Source organism: Dipteris shenzhenensis, chromosome 31 (assembly GCF_047967505.1).
Source record: "Dipteris shenzhenensis isolate YYH24624 ecotype China chromosome 31, Dip_SZ_1.0, whole genome shotgun sequence".
Taxonomy (NCBI): domain Eukaryota; kingdom Viridiplantae; phylum Streptophyta; class Polypodiopsida; order Gleicheniales; family Dipteridaceae; genus Dipteris; species Dipteris shenzhenensis.
This window is the reverse complement of record NC_141626.1, coordinates 19,585,684-19,598,017: the sequence shown is the minus strand read 5'-3', so window position 1 is coordinate 19,598,017 and position 12,334 is coordinate 19,585,684. Positions and strand designations below refer to the sequence as shown.

At 41.5% G+C, this 12,334-nt stretch overlaps 1 protein-coding gene across 2 annotated transcripts in view; it reads left to right on the top strand.

The window, feature by feature from the left end:
- Positions 1 to 1,349, top strand: part of LOC147881163 (uncharacterized) — a 62,535-nt gene extending 61,186 nt beyond the window's left edge. For both annotated transcript variants that reach the window (XM_087370135.1, XM_087370134.1), the window contains exon 6: positions 852 to 1,349. In XM_087370135.1, coding sequence (XP_087226261.1) covers positions 852 to 1,028 — 177 coding nt within the window. In that variant the 3' untranslated portion in view covers positions 1,029 to 1,349. The remainder of the gene's footprint in view (positions 1 to 851) is intronic.
- Positions 1,350 to 12,334: the final 10,985 nt, after the last annotated feature.

Below are 12,334 nucleotides of genomic sequence, written 5' to 3'. Positions count from 1 at the left end.
GGAATGATGTCAATCCTCCCATAACAGATATTATTCTATGCATTTTGATTGAGATCTTTGAGCATGCAGGGGGAGTGGTGTACTCTCCCCTGGAAAGCAAAGAGTGGAGTGTACTGATTCAGAATTTATGATCCTCCTTGCCACTAATATCGGGACGGAATCTTTTTGTCCTTTTTGGGGTGCGGGGATGCGCACTCTTTCACTTTAGGTCTTACCTGTAGCAAGAAAGAAACAGCTGTGTTCTATTTTAAACGACATAGTAGTCTTGAATTGATTCTTGTGGTGGTGTCACATGAAGATATATATAGTTAAACAGTATATTTAGCTGATATACTCATATAGTGAATGCATTAGACATGTTGGCCACTTGAATATGAATAGGGATGCCACTGATGTATTTTGCCCAGTTACTAGGTGAATGAAGACATTATTTGAGAATCAGATCAGAAGCATCAATTTCCTCACTTGGTGTGGAAGTAGAAGCTCTTTCTTCCGAGTGCATCTAGGTTGGATCACCCATTCTTCCAATGACCTGGTTGGTGTTTTGATATTCGAATGAGAATTTATGGTATCTTGATGTCTACGATGTTAGTGGGTACACAGATTTTTGTGATTCGCAGTGACAGTTTCAAGTTCTTACTCCTGATAGAAGAGCAGATTTGGGCCAAGGAGGTTTTAACTGATGTATACAGATAATTGTATTTAGTGTGACGTTCTAAAATTCAGGGGTCGTTTAGAACTTGCAATTGTTTTGCTTTGGAAGACCGATCCTTTAAATGGAGTATATCCTACAAATATGTCAGATTTTATTGAAAGACTAACCTGATCTGCTTTTCATCTCTCATTCACAGGTCGGGCTGGAGCGGTCATCCATGCAGTCTGTCTTTCATGTGCAGCATTATTGTGTATATGATGGGGATGTTATTTGGGATGCAGAATTTGAGGATATGATTTTAATAAGCAAAAAAAATAGGCGGGTTGTTGATCATTCTTTACTCAGTAAGTGGAGGCCAGTAAATTCCAAGTGAGAGGTCAGTGCTGGAATGTGTGGCAATCATTTACAGACAACGTGCACTCTTTGAATAGTACAAATTCTCTCTTGTAAAGATGCCTTTTTTTGTAAATTAACGAAGCTTTCTCGCTTACATTTATGTCAGGCATCAGATTGTTGCATTTATCTTCTTGAGCTTATTTGTACGACTTTCGGGCCGCCATTTCTCCCCATACACGAATCTCTCTGGCCTGTTGTGGGAGAGCACACCATACTTTTATTCACAATCCAGAGTCTTTGGCTATGTATGGCATATTTTTGTATTTATTACTTGACATTCTGTGATTGCATTAAGCAAATTTAGGATGATTGCATTTTTAATGGGTTTTTCGCCATAATGTGTGTGACCAATAATGTACTCAAGATGTGAGGATGCCTACCGTTTGTTCACACAATCCCAAGGAGCCACAAATGACTCATTCGATCTCGATATAAGGATCAAACACACACACACACACACTTTACAATAAGAATCATATACAATACCACCAAGTCTCCTCACAATGAGAGTGAGAGAGAGAGAGAGAGAGAGAGAGAGAGAGAGGAGGGAACACGCAACATAGCTAACTACACACTAATGAGTTATGAAGATGAAAAGGATATTTATACTTGTTCATTAGGTTTAGGTCCCTTGAGCCATATGATCCATTTGGGAATGTGAATTATGACAGTGCTCTTTTGAGCTCTAAGGATTTCTAGTAACTTGCAATTGCAAAATATTGTGGAGCAGCCCCTTGTTAGCTTAATTTGTCAGTCTCCTCTGAGCTCCTTTGCCTATCTATCCAAAAAAATTTCTCATAGGCTGACGGCAATCTTTGCACTATTACAAAACAGTAATTGGAATTGCTAAACGTTGCTATCTGAGTGTTCGTGATTAACACTAGCACAGAAATAAAAGCAACAAAAATTTAAGTAAAGCCTTCACTCTAATCACAATATACTTTTTCTTATCACTCCTTTGCTTTTTTTAATTAAATAATTAAGTACATTAATTAATTGACAAATTAACCTAAGCTCAAAAACTCAAATTAACTCATTAATCATCAAGCATTAACCTAACACAATTATATTAATTCATCCAGTAATTAATCAATGAAATTTTGGAGGCACCGATAACGACACAAACATATGACCAAGATAGGTTTATTCCATTACATCCAGTATCTATTTACATCATTTTTTCCATCCACAGCTTTTAAAAAAGGCAGGCAATGTGTATTCCATTCCTTGAATTAGTTATCAACCGAAGAAACTCAGGTAACCAAGGACAATCGGTGCTACATATAGACTTGCATCGAGATTGCGGGCTGGCTCCTTGCCATGCTGATGTTTTTGTATAGAACCCATACTCTTCACTTCGATTTGTAGCCAATGGGCTCTCATTTACAAACAGGAAATTCTCATCTGAGACATCAATAGGGCAACTTGTATTTGCAATTCGTGGACATGGCATTATACCAAAGTTGAAGTACCTCGAGGCATCAATAACACACTCTTAATCTGCTGGTCTGCCTACGGGTTGCTCGTTGGTGATTCCCAGCAGAAGAATATCGTGTTGACATCGGCAGGTGTCAGAGCAACAAAAGGTGAAATCATGGACTTCCACAGGCATTGAGCTCACTCTTCTAGCATCCATTCCTTTCCCCTAGCAAGGAATCACTCATGCAACGGATAGTATTGTCCCGATCGTAGCATTTTCCGTAGGCATTTGCTCAAAGGCATACCAAGCCTACAACCTAACTTAAATTTCCAAAACATAAATGAACTATAAAAAATGTTTGCATTGCTTAGACAGATGCGGCTTTTTATCTCATCTCTATCCCAGCTTGCAAATATCCGAACTAACTTTTTTGGACATGCTCTTGAAGTGAGGCTGCCCATAATATTTTAAGCAGAACCCAACATCGCATAATACGTATGCATATTCCGCTGCTTCAGAGCCGGACACATGATCAAGCCACCTTCTGACCTCTTCACATCCCAACCAAGATATTTTTGAATCAACTTAAAAAATAAAATAAAAATAAAGATGCCGACTTGTATAACGGAAACAAAATACAAAAACAGGCCAAAACATGGGCCAAGCCCCAGGCCAACGCTATATCTGCAAAAGTGAAACTCAAAGGATTTTACGCTATCTCTGTCAAATATCCTGCAATCAAGGTATCAACTAGACCATAAACCTTAGCCAAATCTAGCAATGTGACCTGCAACAAGCAACCAAGCTTGAGTCTGCAAAACCACAGGGCTTGAGCTGATCCAGACGAATCTGGTTACGCACTGCCCAGACCAATTTTACCACAGCAGCACAAACTGGGGGCCAGCACGCCGCCAGCGTCGAAGGGAGCCCACGAACATCTCCAAGTAGCTGGAGCTTCCAATTTGAAGTCAATCGAAAAGTGGACATCAGCCCCACCTTTCTTTTCGCCCTTTCAATCCTATTCCAAAGAGCCTTTGACGCCAGACACAAACGGAACAGATGCTGAGTGGATTCTATCGCACGACGATAGAATGGGCACATCGGGTTAACCAACACTCTCTTCACTAGCTTGGCACGCACACACAGCCAGTTCAGAGCTATTTTCCAGAGAAGGAAGCTACACGCTCCCACCTTACAGCCTTTCCAAATCTGCATAATTTTTCCACCACCCCGTAGACCGTCTCAAACCCCATAGCTCATTAAGGTCTAGCACATATCCCGCCCTCTTTATTAGGCACCGATAGATAACCTTGGCCGAAATTTTTCTAAGGCCACTGGCTATGTCTCCAATTGATGGCTACGACACAATTGGAAGGTCAAGACTCCGGGATTCTAGAGTCCCAAAGCTGGAACCAAGAGCGGAGACCTTTCCTATATAAACTCCGGACACGGACTAAGTCCAACATGGCAAAGGATACCCCATCTGCATTAACTGCCTTGCTCCACCAAATGGATTCACCCAAACTTGCATCCCCCTGTAATCCTCTCCGGCCCATCGAGATGCTCAATAAAAATTCTCCAGGCTGAGACCAGACCGCTCACCAAATCAGATCGCAAATTCTGAGAGGAAAGTCAGAGAAAAGTCTCTCGTACCAAGGCAAACTAGATCACGATCCAACTGCATTCCCCTTACCATGCTCAATAAACCAACAGGTCATTTCAACCCAGGGGATACACTGCACAAACAGTTTGGGAAGCCATTTACCTATTAAAGCCACATTCTTTAGACCGACATCCAGAATACCCAGACCCCCCTGGGACTTAGCAAGCTTCAGTGGATGCCAGGCATTCTACGCCTGCCTTTTTCTTCAGCCCATAGGAAGGCTCGAAATATCTTCTCTATCTCCTCCCAATGTGATTTCTTAAAATTCCAGACTGATGCCAATTAAGTGACAGCAGTAGAGAGAATATGCTTGATGACTTAGCATTCCATCCTAATGTCATCCCTTGCCAACATTTCAGCTTTCCTTTAATCTTCTCTTTAAACCACATAAACCTCTGCTTCAACGAAATGCCCAACCCAATGGGAGCCCCAAGGTATCTCACAATATCGACATATACACAAATCGGAAAGTGAATGATGAACACACACACGCACACGCACACGCGCATACACACATACACGAGAGAGAGAGAGAGAGAGAGAGAGAGAGAGAGAGAGAGAGAGAGATCTACTAACATCTGCAGAAGACCTCACGAGGACCTCATGGGTCTATGAGACAAAGTATAACCTTCAAAAAGTGATTGTCTACATCTGGGAGACAGACAGGATTGGGGGAGTGGACAAAGCTCAGCTCCTCCCGAATTATTATAAGGCATAACTAAATTCTAGAACTATCATAAGGTGGCCTTTATAACATCAATTTAAGAGTGAGTCTTTGAGTTTAGATTTGAAATCCCTAATATTGCTTGCCCATCTCAATAAACTACCCATTTGCTTGCTTTGCGTGCTTCCTTTACTTTGGCAAGTTCACTATTTCTTTGTTTGAGCTAGGTCAGCGTGAGCTCCTCTGATATCCAAATCTTTGTGACCTTCAACTTATGTATTTGTCTCATGATCTTAACCCTCGTTGCCCTCCCTCTAAAGTAGACTAGTGCTTGAATGCCAGTTTGATAGATATTGCTTATATCATTCTCGTTCCATTTTGAATCAACTTGCGGTATTTCCTTCTTAAGGCATGTGATTATATCGTCTATGTCTTTCTCTTCATCATCATGAAGGCATCCATCTTTCAAACCCCTAATGCATAAGATCATTATATTAGTCACCCTAGATTCTTTGTTCTTTCACTTCCTTGTAAAGATCAACTTTGTTCACTTCGCTATTCACATTAACAATCATCTCTTGCGTCATACTTTCACTTGAGTGGTGACCATGTCTTGCAAGAAACTAGTTGCAGTGTTGGTGGAGATGCATTACATTTTTGTATTGCCTCATGGATGACTTCTTCCTTTCCGTTACCCTCCATATCATGAACCCTCCTTTCTAGAGTTTCAAGCCGAAGCTTGAGCTCTTGAACTTTATTCTTTAGGTAATAGATGCACTCTTGTGGATTTCAGGTGGTCTTCATTGGGTGGTATGTCTTTGCACTAGGAGTTGGGGCAAAAGCTACAACAGTCGAGTAAGAGATCCTACTAGTCGAGGTCGAGGTTGAAGTGGCAAATGACTTCTTGGTAGGCTCCATGCTAGCCTGTTTAAACTGCCTACCCCAATGCTAGTCCTAACCTCCAAGTTGGGCCAAGGGTTCAGCCCAATCTCGGGTCAATGGACTGAGTTGAAACTAAACTGGGTTAAGAAATGATTGACTGAACCTCAACTGAACCGAACTGCTAGGTTGAGTCAAACTGAGCCGCGGGCTGAAGCCAACTATAGTGAATTGAAAAAGAAATGAGACTGGCGGCAACCTATGGATGAAAGTTTGGAGGAGGCTTAGATGAAATGAACTGATTCGGTGTTGTGGGTGGTGAGACAGACTGTGGCGGCAACAACTGTGACGAGTTGTGGCGAGATGGGTTTGATGGGCTGTGGCAATGAGACAGGGAGAGAGAGAGAGAGAGACAGAGAGAGAGACAGAGAGACGGAGGGAGGGGGAGAGAGAGAGAGAGAGAGAGAGAGAGAGAGGGAGGAAGGGAGAGAGAGAGAGAGAGAGAGAGAGAGAGAGAGAGAGAGAGAGAGAGAGAGAGAGCCAGGTGTGTGTGTGTGTGTGTTTGTGTGTATGTGTGCGTGTGTGTGTGTGTATGAAAATGTAAATGTAAATGTAAATGTAAATGTAAATGTATATGTATATGTATATGTATATGTATATGTGTGTGTGTGTGTGTGTGTGTGTGTGTGTGTGTGTGTATACATTTTTGCTACTATTAATCTCAATTATGAGAAATTCAATATGTGCCTTAGTTTTGGGAGGCATGTATTTTTATTATGTGCTATATCATATAAAAAGCAACATTGTCACACGGAATCATTAAAGTATCATGGGCTTGATAGGCTTAACTTGTTGAATAATCTACATTGCATCATTTTATATATATTAGACTTATGTAAAAGATAAAGACTAATTTCTAATACTAGAAGACCTCCTCAACACGTGAAAAATCAATATATACTTTAATAAGATTCCTTAGAGTTGGTAGTACAGTTCTTGGTCTTCTAGCTCCCATTTAGTTACATCACATTATAGGGTAACTAGTGGTTATTGTATCAAGGGCCCATGAGTGTTCTCCATAAGCATTTGCATGAGTAGTATAGTTGTAGTGGTAGTACAATTGTATAGTGGTAGTGCAATTCTTTGGGTTTCTAGCTCTTATTTACTTACATCAAATTAGAGGGTAGCTAGTGCTCATTGTATCAAGGGCCCACGAGTGGTCTCCATGTGCTTTTGCATGCCATACAAGGGAAAGATATATGAGCATGTAGTCTTAAATGGAATTGGCCAATCGCCCTCATGTGTAGGACATGCACCCATAAGGAGTTTGCATGCAGCATTCGGCGATTTGGGTGCTAGGGCAATGATACAAATTGTTACTAACTTACATTCTGGGGAGTCGTAGTGATAATGATGGTCAGGCTTAGAACAAGTTTCATATATTTGATTTTATAGCAATACTTTTATGCCAATGTACGTGGGATTTTACATAATACTAGCAAGGAGCATGCAACAACAAACTCAACACTTATTTAAGCAATTTTATCATAGAAAAATGGAGAAATAGAAGGAAAATATAAATGAATAGAATTATCAACATGTAACACAACATAGGTTCCATCAAGACCCAAGCCCCTTTACAAATGCCATGGGTAGTGATTTATTACAAAGTTAATGAAAGCCAAATGCTGGCACTTTTTGGAAGCAACATACACGCATACAGTATTGAAAAATTGAGTTTGTAGTCACATCTTTGGGACCATGATAGTCGAGAGTAGTAGTTGTTCTTGTAACTTGTTACAAACTATGAACTTGATGTGCTTCTACATATTAGGCTGCACAAATTTCCCAATGTATAATGGTTAGGGAGAAAGGACTTAGTTTGAACTTGTGTTCCGCATGAAAGCTTGCATCCATGATGCTCCATTTTTTATTTTTAATTTCTCCCTTGTGCATTAAAAAAGAGGCTTTTTAAGTTGGCAAAGTGCAAGTTTGAAGTTATGGTTGTAAAACTAGTATAGGTATAAATATAAGTAGGCATGCATATTCATAGAGTCTCAAAGGCTTCAAGATGGAGATGGAGATGGAGATATTAGATTGTCTCGTGCATAATTTTCGAGAACAATTACCTGAACGCAACACAAGTAGGAAGAAAGCAAAAGAACTACATTGTTTGGATCAATGCTTGATATGTAGCACATGGCTACATGTGATAACATAATAATCAAAATTTAGTACTAGGCTACCTACTTAAACATTGAACAATTTATGGAGAAATGTACTTCACAAAATAATCATACACAAAGTATTTGAGAGCTTGTCTATTTGTAAAAATTCATTTTTGCACAAAGGATAATGTTTAGACATAAAGCTCTAAAAGCGACCTTCATAAAAGATAAAGCCTATTCATTGTCAAGAGAAAGTACCAAGAATTCTATGCACAAGAAATTTTGTTGTGTAGATTATATAGAAAAGAAAGGATGCATAGGCATGGATAATAATGTATAGGTTGAGAGTTTAAATAAAGAGGGACAAAATAGAAGCTTAATAAAGTGGCAACTACATACAAAAGTACAAAGTGAAAGTCCTTCCTTGGAGATATGATGAAAGGCAAGGCTGAGCTGGTGTATCTTGAGCTTAGGCCCAATGTAAAGCAAAAGGTAGACTACTGAAAAGTGTGTTTGAAGAAACATGCTCCAACAAAGAGAAGTGTGCAAAGTGTGCAACCACCCCTAGGTTGAAGATGCATTAGGGAATCTTCCTCTTTTTTCCAACTATGTGTGAGTATAGATATTTTCCTTCTAAGGGGGCAATTTAAACCTTGGATTTTCCCCTGAAATATATTCCTATTAACCATTATTTTGGGATTTTACTTTTGGGAAGGGGCATCTCTACAATTGGAAGTAGGTCCATTAGTAAAAGCTAAAGCTCATAAAGTTTCTATTTTGAGAAAGCTTTTGGGTCTTATTCTTGTTCACCCCTATAATTAATAATCACTAGCTACCTCTTGTTCCAACCTCTTGCTAGTGCTACTCGTTGTGCTAGTGCAAGTGCCTCTTGTAGTTCCTACGCCACCTTGTCTTTAAGATTAGCACTATCTTGTTGGATGGTAGTGCTTTCGTGCATTTGGGCTTTTTTTGAAAACCATTGCAATTTGAATCTACTATTCTTAGGATGATGTGTAAAGAACTCTCCTTTACCTCTTTCTGCTAAGGTCCTTGTTTTTGCTCTCATTTTGCCCTTCCCAATTAACCAAGAGGTAGTGACGAGAGTATTCATGCCCTCAAGTATTTGTACCCAATGTGTTTCGAGGCAGATTGCCTTTTTGAGTATGCTTAGAATGGCCTCCTAAATGAGAGTGACTACCTTTCTAATGGTGGTGGAACATTGGAGGTGTACGCCATGCTGCAAAATATCAATGTATGTGGGCAAGAGTAGGGTGGACAAAATACCGTGTACAAGAGTAGGGTGGGCAGATGTGCAAGAGTAGGGTGGACAAAATCTTGGGCAACCAAACTCCCCTATCCATCTTGCACCACAGACCCCATGAGCAAAATACAAGAGTTCAACCATATAGGCTACAACAAGCCTGCTATCAAATGTAGGACATGTTCTTGGATTTCCCCCCGTCTATCCCCTCCGTGTGTAAAGCACATTGCCCATCCCTGCAAATGGATAGGCAGGTGTGACGACGATGTGTACCTACTGTGAGGATCCATCATCCTAAAAACTAGGGATTCAAGAGGTGATTGTCTTTTCAAAAGCGCCCATAGCCTTAATCCCTTGCACATGTGTGATTTGAACCCTGCACCTGCCAACCAAGTGGACGATCATGCTTGGTTGTCATTATTACTTTTTTTTAAAAATGTAGTGTCTACTTGGGGTGTTTACAGACCAGTGCTCGAATAAAGGAGAGAAGGGGCGTTTGTTGATGTGGTTGCTCTGACTATTGAATCCTTGTAACGGGAGCCACCCATGAGCGCGGGAAGCTAAAGCACCCGCCCATCCGTGGCGATAGGCAATAGGAAAAGAGCCACTTGAGACTTTTTTTAATATTGGGAGTCTGTAATGTGTTATAGAGACAGTGCTCACCCCATTTCTTGCAGGGGGGGCATCAGGCGGGGAGGGGGAAACCGCCCATGTACTGGCGGTGAGTGCGGGCGCTCCAAGGGCATGCAAGCATAGAATAGAGAGCAAAGGAAGGTAAAAGTAAAATCGAATGAATGAGAGAGGGAGTAAAGAATGAAACTCTGAAAAAGTGTAATGAAAGGTAAGGTTTTGAAGGAATCATAGGAAGTATAGTGGCACCGAGAATGGTTTTAAGCAAAGGTTGTAGGCAGCATCGTTGCCGTAAGGTTATCCAAAGCTGATCTATTTTGGCGCAGCGCGCAAATCTAAGACACCACTGTTTTTTAAGAAAATTGACTAGAATAACGTTCAGGGAGTTAACGTAGGGCTGAATCTAAGTGCTTATAATTAGTTAAGCTAACCCTGATTTCTTATGGTCAGGTTAGTGAAGTAGTTTCAAAATTTGTTAGAGATTGAGTTTGTTTTTGTCAACTGCTATTAAAATGCCCCATGACCTTTGTACCTTTACACTTTATGTGTCATGGACATCTAAGGTCCAGCCATGGCTGGCTATGTGGCAGCCCTATGCAGAAGCCACGGGGCTGACAGGACAGCACGACAGCAGGGCAGCAGCAGCAGGTGCTGATGTCAGCAGATGTCAGCAACAGTATAGCGGTAGCCTGACATCAGCACAGGTTGGTGTCAGCAGATGTCAGCAACAGTATAGCGGTAGCCTGACATCAGCACAGGTTGGTGATGTGGCAGCAGGTCGGGCCAGCAGATCCGGTAGGCTGGTCCACAGACCAGTCAGCCAGCAGGGGGAGGAAAACTATTAAAAAAGGGGCTTCCTAACTCTACAGCATTGGATACCAGCCTATTGGCAAATAGTAATAAACAGCAAAAACATTGTATGGAAAGGGGGGCAGTTGCAACCCAACTGTGCATTCCCTCAAACACACAGAGTTGAAAGCACGCGAGTTGTGTCTTTGCATGCTTCCGCAGTAGTACATACCTATCAGGCAAGAGAGAGAGAGAGAGAGAGAGAGAGCTCGTCTGTTACATTGGTATCAAAGCTTGAGTTTTTCTTGCCTGAGCTTGTGAGGGATAGTTTAGGCAGGGTGCTTCGTAGAGACATGCTTCAGCAAATTAACAATGAGCACCTCGACCAAGAGCACCCATGTCACCAGAGGCATTCTGCCATGGTAGCAATGATGCAAGCTATGACGCAAATGCAGCAACAACAGTGAGAAAATCTCTTCACCCGAATGTTGCAACTGTAGCAGATGAGAGAAGAGCGGGATTGAGCAGAGAAGGCATGGTACCGAGCAGCACAGGAAGCAAGAGAGCCTACTAGCAAATAGTAATAAACAACAAATACTCTTTGCGGAGCGAGGGGTAGTTGCAACCCAATATTCCCCCAGACACACTCACAGTTGAAAGCAATGAGTTGTGTCTCGTGTCAGTAACGCTTCCACAATAGGACATAGCTAACAGGAGAGAGAGAGAGAGAGAGAGAGAGAGAGAGAGAGAGAGAGAGAGGTCTCCAAAAGCCCTCGCGGGACTATGAGACAAAGCACACACACAAAAAGGATAAACGCCAACATCAGTTATAGACTGAGAGTCTCTTGTACCACTCCAAAGTTATTATAATTAGCTAGAGTATACTACGTAAGATAATTGGCCTGTATTACATCAGTTTAAGTTTCAGAGTCCTTGTGTAACGCACTTCCTACTAACTACCGCAGATCACGGGAGTAGCACCACAGAATATCCTCCCAGCCAAATCCTTGCTAGAGCGTGAGAGCTCTCAGAGAAATCGAAAATCAGAAAAATCACGTGAAGGTCCATTCTCTTTCTCTCACTAACTCCAACAAGCCCCATCTCCCTAGATGGATCTAGATGCCACATGTCATCATCATAGGGCCTTTCCTAATGCATCTTTTCACCCCTCTCATGGGATACTTTAATTTCCTTTGCCCCTAGGCACATTGCTTGCATTAGGTCCTTAGCCTTAGATCCACCTAGTCTGGTGCTATCAGCCCTCACCTAGGACCTTGACATTAATCCCTTCTCGATCATTTACATGAAGCGCAAATAAATATATTACAAACGTAGATCCTTAAGGAAAATGTCGACAAATTCTTCCGAGGTCATGCTACCTCGGCTAGAGCGTAACATTCCTTCCCTCTTCAGACATCAATGTCCTCGATGATAAAGTCTGGGAACACTCTCCGCAACTGGTATACGGATTCCCAGGTAGCTTTTGATAGAGGCTGACCATGCCATGCAACCAACATTGTGGGTATCTTCCGATTGCGCACTTGCATTGTTCCTCGGTCCAGGATTCTTGTTGGTTTGCGTCTTGCATTATCCTCTATCTCCTGAAACAAAACCACACCTTCGATTAGTGAGTCACCAGTATGCAAAATTTTTTTTTAACGAGAAACATGAAACAGTGGGTGCACCTTGCAACCCTGTGGCAATTCTAATTTATAGGCTACCTTGCCTATTCTCTTTAGAATTAACCACGGCCCACAGTATCGAGGTGATAATTTAGCATACTCTCTTGAAGTTAACGACTTCGAGTGC